Source organism: Anneissia japonica, unplaced genomic scaffold (genome assembly GCF_011630105.1).
Source record: "Anneissia japonica isolate Jap-2015-1 unplaced genomic scaffold, ASM1163010v1 scaffold8236_len642391_cov169, whole genome shotgun sequence".
Classification (NCBI taxonomy): domain Eukaryota; kingdom Metazoa; phylum Echinodermata; class Crinoidea; order Comatulida; family Comatulidae; genus Anneissia; species Anneissia japonica.
This window is the reverse complement of record NW_022757925.1, coordinates 562,455-575,027: the sequence shown is the minus strand read 5'-3', so window position 1 is coordinate 575,027 and position 12,573 is coordinate 562,455. Positions and strand designations below refer to the sequence as shown.

General features: G+C 33.7%; 2 protein-coding genes across 2 annotated transcripts in view; both read left to right on the top strand.

The window, feature by feature from the left end:
* The window catches only part of LOC117124930 (hyalin-like), a 15,195-nt gene extending 9,715 nt beyond the window's left edge, over positions 1-5,480 (top strand). The window contains exons 7-12 of the mRNA XM_033271267.1: positions 62-349; positions 1,135-1,422; positions 2,097-2,381; positions 4,496-4,783; positions 4,890-5,250; positions 5,393-5,480. Of these exons, the coding sequence (XP_033127158.1) occupies positions 62-349; positions 1,135-1,422; positions 2,097-2,381; positions 4,496-4,783; positions 4,890-5,250; positions 5,393-5,480 (1,598 nt within the window). The remainder of the gene's footprint in view (positions 1-61; positions 350-1,134; positions 1,423-2,096; positions 2,382-4,495; positions 4,784-4,889; positions 5,251-5,392) is intronic.
* Positions 5,481-5,559: 79 nt separating this feature from the next.
* LOC117124952 lies at positions 5,560-8,025 on the top strand. Its single transcript, XM_033271296.1, has 3 exons — positions 5,560-6,344; positions 6,987-7,120; positions 7,520-8,025. The coding sequence occupies exons 1-3, from the start codon at positions 6,005-6,007 to the stop codon at positions 7,643-7,645; spliced, it is 600 nt and encodes a 199-aa protein (XP_033127187.1). The 5' UTR covers positions 5,560-6,004; the 3' UTR covers positions 7,646-8,025.
* The last annotated feature ends 4,548 nt before the right edge of the window (positions 8,026-12,573 follow it).

The window sequence follows — 12,573 nt, the reverse complement described above, 5'->3', positions numbered from 1 at the left end:
ATGCATAATATCTTTTGTTTTTAATTAAAGAGTTGTAGTTAAATAATAATGTTTTGTTTAGATTGGGAAAGTCCTTCAATCGAATGTCCGTCTCCTATACAAGTATACACAGATGATGGATCAAGATTCGCCTTTGTAACATGGAACATCACACTCAATGATAATATTGCAATCGTTCATTGTATGTCAAACGACTCTCGTGTTGCGCCGGCTAATATTACACTAAATCACAAAAATATCACCCTAGAACAGAATGGCTCACTTTCTATTGGTACAAATCTAGTGGAATATGTGGTAACAGACATGTCTGGAAACATAGGAACATGTTTGCTTACAGTCACTGTCATAGGTAAGGTTAGTGTTGAGTGTTTTGTGCTTTTGTTGTGCCTACACTATGTTATCGACTAGCAGTTAACCCTGTTAGATCGTGTAAATCAGGTATGGAGGAATGATGGGATGAGTCATGAGCTAAAGATAAATATGAATATATAAGACCCTTTCCTCAGAAGCTCACTAAAATGTCACAGTAAACAACACCCCACATTTCCTGATAACCGAGTCCCCCATGTGGATACTTTATTAGTAAACTAGTAAGGCAGTATAGAGCATAAACGCACGCTATCGCTGGGGGCCTATGTGTTCTGTAACCTGTTGGGCCTTTTTTTTTTTACATGTGTCGGTTATGACATGAACATATGAAACAATGGAAACTCAAGTCCATATACATAGGAACATTATTCATGTTAACTAGATAAACATGGTACCCAAGAACAAAGAACAAAGAATGAAAATGACGAGTATATTTCTGTCTCATTAAGGACCATTTTCTATCTCATAAAACATACGATTCAACAGGATAATAATCATTTCAACATGTACAGTCATGATCGAATGAAATTAAATTCAACTAAAAGAGCAAATTTTATGCAACAATTGATACAAATGTTTTTATCACGTGAGCTTCAACTGATTATCATACTCTGGGTTTTTTAAGCAAACCCCATAATATATTGATGTTAATATTTTTACGTTCTATATCTATTTCAACATTTCCAAGTAGGCTTAGATGTCACGAGCGCACAGAGTAGAAGAATCTATTTCACAAATATATTTTTGTTTTCTATCTTATTTCAGACAACGAAAGGCCATCGATAATTTGCCCCAGAAATTTTTCAAATTACTACGACCACATATTTGATTTCCATCGCCTTGTTTCCGATCACGGTCGGCCCTACGCGACAGTCACATGGTCTCCTCCGGAGGTATACGACAACAGTCAAGAGTCTGTCACGTGGGAAAGCTTTCCGTATACATCAGGTGATATGTTTCCTCTTCGAGAGTTCCCGCCATACAATGTGAAATTTACTGCATCAGATCAGTTTGGCAATAACAGATCCTGCTACGTATATTTTACAGTAATAGGTAAGCAACTTTCAATTAAAGAAGACCTACTAAAACTATTGAATTTTATTCTGAATTTTATTGCCACTACTTCTTACAAATCACTGAATAATTAATAATGTTTGTATGTATACTTTGCGAATACTTATTATCAACACTAATAAGCAAAACTACTTTTGTGAATATTATCATTCATCCAGGTAGGTTGGTTATTGTAATTAAATCGAATTAATATTTTCTACCAGAATTACCGGTACTTATTTTATGTTGCAAAATATTACATTCAATCCCAAAGACAAACAGCAAGGAAAATCAAAGCAACATTGTTTATGCAATGCAATACCAAGACGGTAAATGTCAGAAACAAAACAGTCTCTACGCGCATGTACCAACATCGTCGAGAAGGCTCATATTGTGAGAATTCACCTGTGCTCACACACAACACTAGTCATTCATTTATGAACAAGGATATTGACATTTTGGATAAGAAATTAGATAGTAAGATGGGAGGGGATTTAAAGATCTATTTTATCTGAAGTCATAGGTCAATAAAATTTAGCCACAGAAGACCAGCCGGCCTGATAATGCGTCATGAATAGGACGTGAAATATTAACACATAAAAAGTAGGTCCAATAGAAGAGATTTATTAGTTTTAATTATTATTTATATTTGTTCATGTTTTCTTACAATTCAGACATTGAACCACCGATTATTACATGTCCAACAAACATTACAAACTACCAAGACACGTACTACGGCATTATCAGAACCGCAATTGATCCGGGTTCCTCTACGAGCACAGTCACTTGGGATTACCCTACTGTATCTGACAACAGCGAGGGTCAAGTGAATGTAACGTCATCTTACCAATCCGGCGAAAGTTTTCCGGCAAAGTTCTATCCTCCCTATGAAGTGGAGTACATTGCCGAAGATGAGTGGGGAAACAGGAATTCCTGCAAATTTTACTTCCTCGTCACAGGCAAGTTTTCTAGTGGCTTAGTTAACTAGGGTTTTACAATTATCTATGTAGTAGACATTACATATTGATTATGACATCCTTTGTGATAATTCTCTCTTTGTTTTAGAAAAGGCAAATACTTCAATAGAATCGTTATGATATTTGACTTATTCATTGCTGATTTATTTTCTGACTTGTTTTGTTAAAGTTTTATATATAACAATGTGATAAATAATACTAAATCATATTTCTATATTTCACCATTACTGGTAATTATTCTTATATGCCTGGTATTAATTTTGAGCCAAAATGGTTAATCAAGGGTTTAATCTGTGTACTTATAACATTACCATGTTTTATTACGTTTTTAAATCGAAGTTGAAAATTTACAATAATTTTAATTGTAATAGTTAGAATAATTCCACCACTGATATGTTACTAAATATAGGCCTTCTATTACAGTGTCATTATAATACTAGACTCCATGTAACATCATGAAATTTACTTCGTAATTGAATATAAATAAGTAAATGCAATTTACTTTTATATAATTATATAATAAAGAGCTATTAAATATTTGGGCCTTAAGACAATCGTTGTCTGTTTTGTTTTGTTAATAGAACTTTAACTTCTGTTGAGGCCCTGGCTTCAAATGGCCAAAATGGTGCCACCCAACACATTGTACTGTATTGCAACATAAACAGCAGCCATGTATTGCAATGGCGAATCCAGGATTTGATAGAGGGGGTTCAAAATGTTTCAAAAAATCCCAAATTGAATGGGGTCCGAGGGTCCTCCCACGGAAAATTTTGATTCCTAGATGAGCTTTCCCGACTTCTGAGGTGTCTTTTAATGACCTTTAAATTCTTCAAAATTCATGGTTTTCACCCTCTTTAAAAAGGTCAGGTAATCTTATTATTCTTTAGTCTACACTTAGAGAAAATCAAAGACATAGCAATATATTATTATACTCCAACAATATTGAGTAGTTGGATAAGTTGTCTTTCTTCCATATATCGATGAACATCGATAGGCATGAAGAACGCACTTCGTATACATAAATTATTACGACGTCGAACCAAAAACAGTATTTTAAATTTTATTTACTTGAAGGCTAGTTAGGCTAAGCCTAGTTCGTCCGATCTGCCAACCTATCCTTAGGTAGGTAGGTAAGCATGCATTTTGTAAGCCAGAAGTAGTATTTTGTTACTTTTCTTCCAAGAGGGGGTCGTCCGAACCCCCTGAACCCCCACACTGGATCCGCCACTGTATTGTATTTTACAACCGTACGACAGAGACTGCAACGTTAAAACACAGATATTCACATTGAAAAAAGACAGAAATCGAGCATAGTATCCATACATCATCGAACACGACGTTGCAACACAGGCTGCACAACATTCCTTTACAAACAGCAACATTAAACCACCTCAGACAGCAACATCTGAATGAAGACAGCATCATTAGAAAAAAAGACTACAACTGTGCTTCGTAAAAACATCTGTACATTACCAACTATAACGTAGCATCACAATCTGCAACATTGCCTTATAACTGTAAAATTCCATCAGACTGTAACACTAGAACGAAGACGGAAACATTTTAACAGAGAAATCAATCGTGCATCAAACGTTACAACCGTACGGTATAGATTGTACCCGTACGTTACACTACAACCATACCTATACTGCAACACTATCTTCACAAATTGAATCTTTGCACCTTTCAATGAATACCGCATAGTACAGTGGTTAAAATAGTGAGATGATGGCTACTTAAAAATGGTATAAAATTTAATGAGAATTAAATTGTCTATTAAAACCAAAGTTTGAGTGAGGAGCAATAAAAAGTGGCTACAAAAGAGAAAAAACATGTGGTGATACAATAGATAGTAAACAAGCAAAGCACAGTCAGGACATCAAATTTGATATTTTCTGACTTCTTCTTTGATTTCTTAAAAATGTTTTAACGTTTGACATTATTCTGATTTCTGGAAACACGTCATATGTGGTAGACCAAACGTAAGGTAGGCCTAGTCTGAAATAAAGTCTTTGGCTCGTATACCTATTTTGGGCAATGTGAATTCTTCAGGGATTACCATTAAAAATACAGCTATTATGCAATCATTCTTGCAGACAATAATCCGCCCAAGTTTCGGTGCCCGAGATCTGTCAGAGCTAAAAGTCAGACGGGCATGAACAGCAGTTTAGTAAGTTGGCAGATTGTTGTAAGTGATATTGAACTGATTTCGCTGGTTGAAGCAAACCACGATGCAGTAATGCCATCTCGTTTGGAACCATTTAAAAGAGAGGTTAATTTAGCAGCATCTGCTCTTCTTCCCATTGGCATCACGATTATCGAGTATAGATTTGAGGATTCATCAAATAATGTTGCATTCTGTAGGTTTCATGTTGAGATTTCAGGTAAATATACTCTTCGTTATTTGCCATATACATGTAAAATCTATCAGTTATTCAATGAATCTTACAATGTGTTAAAAACAGATCATAGTGTATTTCTTATTTACAGAATATGATAGTGAGGTAACTTCCTATAGCGGAACAGTGAATGGAAATACTATTACATCTACTGTTACGGCTGCTTCATCAACTTTGTTTACAGTAATCAACAGGGATGATTATGACGAAAATGAAAACATGAAAACTTCTGCACTGGCATCGACATCTTTATTATCATCCCAAATGTCAACGTCATTACCATCGCCGACATTATTATCATCGTCAAAATCATCCTCTTCCTTATTACTTTCACAATTACCTTCCTCATTATCATCATCATCAACAACAACATCAACATCGTCATCATTATCATTATCGTCGTCACCATCATCTTCATCACCATTATTTTCACTTTCACCTTTTTTTCCCTCGTTCTTATCATCATCATCATCATCATCATCATCATCATCATCACCACCACCACCACCACAATTATCACAATCGTCGCCTTCGTCGTCATCATTATCATTGGTATTCACATCATTATCATCTTCATCTTCGTACTCATTAAAGTCACCATCACCAACAACATCCTCATACTCATCCGTATCCCTCTCGTCGTCGTCTTTATCATCATCATCATCATCACCACCAGCAATAACATCATCAACAGCAACATCATCATCATCAACAGCAACATCATCAGCATCATCATCATCATCACCACCACCACCATCACCTCCACCACCATTATCACAATCGTCGTCGTCATCATCATTGGCAATCACACCATTATCATCATCAACATCATCATCAGCAGCATCATCATCATCATCATCAACAACAACATCATTATCATCATTAGGCATACCAACAACACAATCTTCATCCTCATTACCATCTACATCGTTTTCATTTCAAAGTGTTACTGACACTGTCTTTAACACATTGTATTTTACTACGCAAGTTGAAACAGTTGATACTAGTGGCCAAGAAACCTTAATAAATGACCAGGAAAAAGTTGACCAGCTGTCAACTGACCAACAGCTTACTGATGTATATCACTCACCAGATCCACAACCAACTGGTTTTATTGATAGACAACCACAGGATGAGCATTACACTTACCATCAACAGAATGGAAAAAATCAAACAAATGCAGGTTCAACAGCTCAACGACCACCAATGGAACAAACGACAACTAATCGACGGCTAACTAAGCAGAATCAGGATTCATCCAGACAACAACCAACTCACCAGCCAACAATAAACATTACGTTTTTTGAGCAGCTATCAACTGAAGTGACTGTTGATAGTGAACAGTTTTCTACTACAGCAGAGAGTAGAGATTCAAGATTGCAAACTGAAAATGTTGATCTTACATCACTTCCAACTGAACAAAACGAAGTATCAACTACAAGCAATCCATATGGAACGACGGAAGATGATTTATACAACCCCACTTCACTCTATAACCTTATGACATCACGTCCTGCAGTTGGATCCAAACATGCTAACATCACTGGTAAATATTACTTTCTCTTGTAAAAATATTTACTATACAACATAATTGTACTAATGTGGTGTTATTTTTAAATAATTTTTTTCTTTTCATTTAAAAAAAATTAATGTTCATTATTTAAAATGCCTTTTTATATTTGCTTATTTTAAATATTTTAAATAAATTTGTGTAAAATCATTGGTTTGAATAAAGGAAAATGCAATTGTACAATCTATTTTCATATTAAAATGGTAATATTCGCATAACATTAATATATACATTTTGAGGTTTAAAATACGATACATTATACTTCAATATGATGTTGGTAAAACAGGCAGCATCCAAGTAACTAAAATTTTAGAAAGTACTGCCGTACCTCTTGAGTCATGGATTAGTATACCACAGAATGAACTAAATGTTATAAAATAATAATATTTATTGACATTACACTTTTACATCAGTGGCAGCACACAAGAAAATGGCGCAGTCACTATAAATCGCGGGTATTATTTATACTGCATAAAAGGCCCTGGTTTTAATACGCATAGTAGACTGGGAGATTAATGTTTAAGAATGTTTGTTTTTCTAATCCGAATGGTTGTTAACAATGAACATATCATCGTTTACATTGTTTTCTAAAATTTACTGACAGGTATTTTCTTACAGGTACCGCCGTTGTTACCATAGTGATAATATGTTTCTGTATATTAGGAGGTTTATCATTCATTGCCGTTATCACCATCATCATTATCAAAAGGAAACAGGTTGATAAATCGGCTACTACTAACCATCATTTTTCAGTAAGCCTATAATTTTAGAAACAAATGTTACAGTTACTTAATTATTTTAAGATAACTTAAAAAGAAATAGATTGTAGGGTTATTAAGTTTTCGGTATATATATTAATTTAATTTAATATTTGTTTCATTGTGATATAAAACTCTGTATAGATAAATTTCATAGCTGTAAATATAAGTTCACTGGTGTAATATCTACGTGTAACTTAATAATAGTTAGCTATAAAATCATGATTTAAATCAAATGGTATACGTGGTACCACATGGTCTACGTTACACATTTTGACTATAGGGCATAATATTGTAACACTTATCTGTATTCACTATTATACAAATGCTGCATCTTGTTTCTAATTGAAAAACAAAATAATACAAAACAATACTATACTTTTTTTTACATAGAATGCTCGTGGATTAGACTTCGAAAACCCAGCATATAAAATATATGATTTACAAAACTTAGATAAAGAGTATGGTGTGTCAAGAACGGAAGACGGTCTTCCCAACTTTAAAGACAGCAAGTTGTGAAACGTAATCAAGAAATGATAGTATATCATCAGCTTTATATACAGGGCATGAATTATTTTAAACATCTTTTTTAGTGTTATATCCTCAATTCTAATAATTCTATTTCTACATAATCATAAAGTACATAATATAATTATGATATAGCTACAAAATTAATAAAATATAGAAACCCCTGAAAACATTAATATGTCCTTTAAAATAATCTATCGATTAATTTATTAACCTCTAATGATAAACAAAGTTATTTTTCCCCATATAGGCCTACAAGCCATCATAAATGCAAAAAATGATCACCAGCCATTAAGGAACCTCAACAGCCCATACTAAAGATTAGGAACATTTTTAAATAGGACGGAGTAAGCAATCTTAATTATTATTGAAGCCAGGTTTCCATAAAAAAAAACACGTTACGGTATAAGCTATGTGTGGACACTTTTACCTCTCTTTCAGTAATATTCATCAGTAGCATGTTTATCGTGAATGAAACGATCTTTGTATGGAGTTGACTTTTCCTTAATAAGTTAATACTATACTTGGTCTATATATGTACCGTTAAGAGTACTTTGTTATCTGGTTTGGTTTATAAAGGGATTCTAAAATTTTGAATATAGCATTGACATGTAAGGTTTATTTTTGCTATTTCGAAATTAGAAAGTTATAGTGCATTGTCGATTGGTAGGTGGAAATACCCATCGACTTTGAAAAATACCCATCAACACTTAAATAACACCAGCAAGTAAAATTTATCGATTAATAAATACTCATATAAAATGTCTGTATTGTTTCAATTAATGTCTTGTTTAAGCTAGTTTAAGTTTTATCAATGTGTATTTCCGAAATCAATTCTTTACAGCCATACCACACTTTCAGGAACTTCACATTGCACATGAAAGCATGCCCTGCGATCATCTACAGATATAGACTGTGACAAGCTGCATTCTCTTGTAGTTGTCTTTTAATACGAGCTAAATATTAATCGGGAGGGATGGTTGAATTGAAATTTATTAGATACTCCAACACACAAAAATAACAACATAGACAAGGTTGGACAAAGCTAAAATAAAAACGATTAGAAAATGCAATAAAAACCAATAAAACCAGACTGAATGGAGAGCTGGGATAGCCTATAAAGATAGTAAATGCCAGCCATTTTCAATGAGATCCCAAAAAAAAACAAAAAAAAAACAAAAAAAAAACAAAAAAAAAAAAAAAAACGACATTGACAACAGCAAAAAAAAAAAAAGTTTTTTAGTTTAGAATTTATAAAGTAAAACCGTGGTAAAGCATTTCTAATTCGTTCAAACTCAATAGGTTATCTCTCAATATGGCCAAGACTACAATATTTTGGTTGTAAAAGGAAACATTCTGAAAACGTCCGTATCCTCCTAATTGATGATAATGAAATATTGCGTTCAGAGGTAGGGTAAAATAAAGTGTTTGGGAGAACTGGAGCGAATTGTCAGTCAAGACCAAGCCTTGACTGTTTCGGCTTGGCTGGGGAATTGACACTCCTAATTTCGGATCCCGTGTGTGGATCCCGTGTGCCATTTAGAATGGATTAAAAATGCAAATTAAATAAAGGCCTACTAATGTATATTCTCCAAAAAATGCTAAAACCAGCTACAAACCTTATTGTTTAAAGTAAAATAGATTGAAAATAAATAGAATAATTACATATAACAATACAAGGTACAATAAAGAAAACAATCTTATTGCAGCTGCAACATAGAGGGTGTTAATTTAAAAATTTAAAAATAGTAATAATAGCGCTTGGTATTAATGGGATGAGGAAATACAAGGAGAAAGGCAGCGTAATAATTGGGATAAGATGATCTATGAAAATAAGCGGGCACATATTAAGAAAATTATTAAAACCAACAAATCTATTGATTTAGCAAATAAAGGGGGTCGAAATTGTTGCGATTTTTAGAACTCTTAAAAGGTAGTATCGCAGTAAAATTATCTTTGCTGCTTAAGGACACCAGGTTTTAAAATCATAACCTCAGATAAGAAGGAAATGAATAACATAGCTTTTGATTATTGAAAAACACTGGGTGAAATTAATTAAAATACTCCGGGGTATTTGATGAACATACTAAACAAAATTAAAACTTGTATCACTTCTATTAAAACCACGTCAAATGAACTTCATGACAGTCATGGGTGTCTTTCAGATATGCAAATTAATTTTGATATTGTTTAGGCTGCCATTCTACACACTTATAACAATAAATCACCAGGTATATCAGATTATAATTTTCTGATGGTGAAAACTGCTTCACCAAGTCACTCAATATTAACAACATAGGCCTACTATAATTGCTCGTGAAAAGAAAAGCTATGATATTTTAGATGTTTAATCATATAAATACCTTAGTATCCATATTTCAAGAAGCATTTCAGACCATTTTCATTTTCAATGAAGGTATAGAATTATTGCCTACATTAAATCAATTATAGATCGTTTTGACAATAATAATAGAATTTGTTATGGTGACATTCTATGGAAAACCATTTTGCTCTAATTCTAACCTGTTAACCACAGCAGAAAAGATATGGACATACTGAAATCGCTCCAACCACAAATGATCCGATATATCTAAAAACTTCCAGAAATTCGCCAAAAAAAATCTATTATGGAGACATAGGTTGGGTGTCAATAAAGGTAAATCAAAACATACTTGAAGCCAAGTACATTAATTATCTAATGATTTTAGAGATAAATATAGACGACCAAACGTTATGTACACGTCCCCTCGCCTAAATACTTATTGTTGAGCCACGCTATAAACTGCTACTAAATTTATTAAGACGTGCACTGATATTTGATTAGACATTGGTTCAATTTTTGAAAATTCATGTTTTGGAGAAGAACCTGATTTATGTTGGTTTAACTGTTTTAAAGAGTTAATACATGATTCAAAAGTTTCTTTTTGGAACAGCGAAATGTGAAAATCATAACTTTTAGAATACTCTTCAATTAATTGCAGTCCGAATATGGAAAAATATTTACTAGACCAGACAGATTTTCCGGATGCAAGCCTAAAATTTAAACTTAGGTCAAATACTCTTCCATTAGGTCACTGGACCTTAAGTCGGACTTTTGGCTGCCACAGAATTTTTGTACTATACTGCTGTAAGCAGCAATGATGGCACTTGCCAAATCTGCAATAATGGTGGTTTTTATCTCCAGTGATCTATGTACAAAGTTAAATAATGTTCTTGGGAGATATGTGAATTAATTATAATGATGTCATAATGACGATGTTGATGATATTTTTAATAAATTGTGCAAATCATTATGAAAAGAGCATGGAAGCTTGTATTAATTTCGTAATGTGCAAATTGTTAAGGGACTGTCCAAGTACTTCAGTTCACAAGAGCACAGAATATACTCTGTGGTGAGAAGAGTGGGTCCCAAGTCTCCAGCAAATTGCGGCAATCTCCCGGAAATTGGAACGGTCTCCCGCAAGCAAATGGAAGTGGGGGCTAGGGGGCCATTGGACCCACCACTTTTTCTACTGGGGTGCCTTCGAACACTATACAATGGCCGTATTCGACTGGTCGTTCTTCGTTAAACCACGTCCACCTGCGCAGTGGTAAAATCCTATTTAACGAAGACGACCAGTCGAATAGAAAAACATGTAAATACTGGACAAAAAAAATGGCTGCATAGTTACCGCCATACACGCTGTGTAATCAAGATTGCTTCAGCTTGTGGCAGTATGGGTTTTTCCGTTAAAATAAATTTTTCATCCAGTTAGCCTACAATTATTTTTGAATTCATGTGGGTAAATATTATGATTTTTATTTTCTAAAATTTAATCTAAATTATATTAACGCAAATTTTGTTTCTAAACTCACCAATTAGCCATGTTTGCTTTGGTCATGTGGATAACTTAACGCCGATTAACGCACTCTGGTTTACGTTAATATTCGTTTTCACACGAAATCTATTTTACGAACCAGTCGAATGAAAATAATACTCAATGAAAATTCGTAGTCAACGAAATGAACCAGTCGAATACGCCCATTGTATTGCAGATAAACTTGCTGGCAGTGATCACCAGAACATGAACTCCCACCCTGAAGTTTCAGGGAAGAACCTGGAATTATTTCAATTTAATAGAGTATGTTGGTTCGCCTTTCGTTACAGTTAATGAGAACGATTTTGATGGTGGCCCAATTTATCCCTTGTTTTATGGATGGAACTAGGAAAAAAGTATTGACAGTCAACACACTTTCATGAGAACTGTTTCTTGATGAACAACAATCAAACGGATACATAAATTTAGTAAACGTGAAGAATACAAAAACAAAAATATATACTAATAATAATAATAATAATAATAATAATAATAATAATAATAATAATAATAATAATAATAATAATAATAATAATATGTGATAATAATATCAGATTAAGTGGGCCTAATATGTAAAATATTTCTAACACTGTTACGGGACATAGAGAAATTATCACTAAAATATCAATATCAGGATTCCTAAAAACAAGAGAATTATAAGCTAAGCTTAATCTACTAATAAAACCATTTTTAAGCAAGTCTACTTAAGGGAATATGAAAAGTAGGATTATTTCTACGACGACGACTGGGGACTCTAAGACTAAAATTACTTAACAAATCGGCAATCGAAAAAAGAATTAACACATTTATATAAAAAACAAGATCAAAAAACTGCCTACGGGACTCCGGAGATTGAATGTAAGGAATGTTATGGTTGTGGTTGTGGCTGATGTAGCGCAAGAACCGATTATGTAATCGATGAATACGTTCGTTTTGATTCAACTGTGTAGAATTTTCTGAAGTTGGTGGGGGGAGTGGCGTATGTAGGGGAGCGTGAGGGGGTGAGGAGGTAGCACACCCCTCCAAAAAAAAACTCTACCTACCTACCCTCAGTCGCCTTCC

Excerpts from the sequence above, each read along its gene's own strand:
- LOC117124952 (XM_033271296.1), top strand. The coding sequence starts at position 6,005 with ATGGAACAAACGACAACTAATCGACGGCTAACTAAGCAGAATCAGGAT. Across the intron at positions 6,345-6,986 it reads CAAACATGCTAACATCACTG|GTACCGCCGTTGTTACCATA; the intron begins GTAAATATTACT and ends ATTTTCTTACAG. Across the intron at positions 7,121-7,519 it reads CTACTAACCATCATTTTTCA|AATGCTCGTGGATTAGACTT; the intron begins GTAAGCCTATAA and ends TTTTTTACATAG.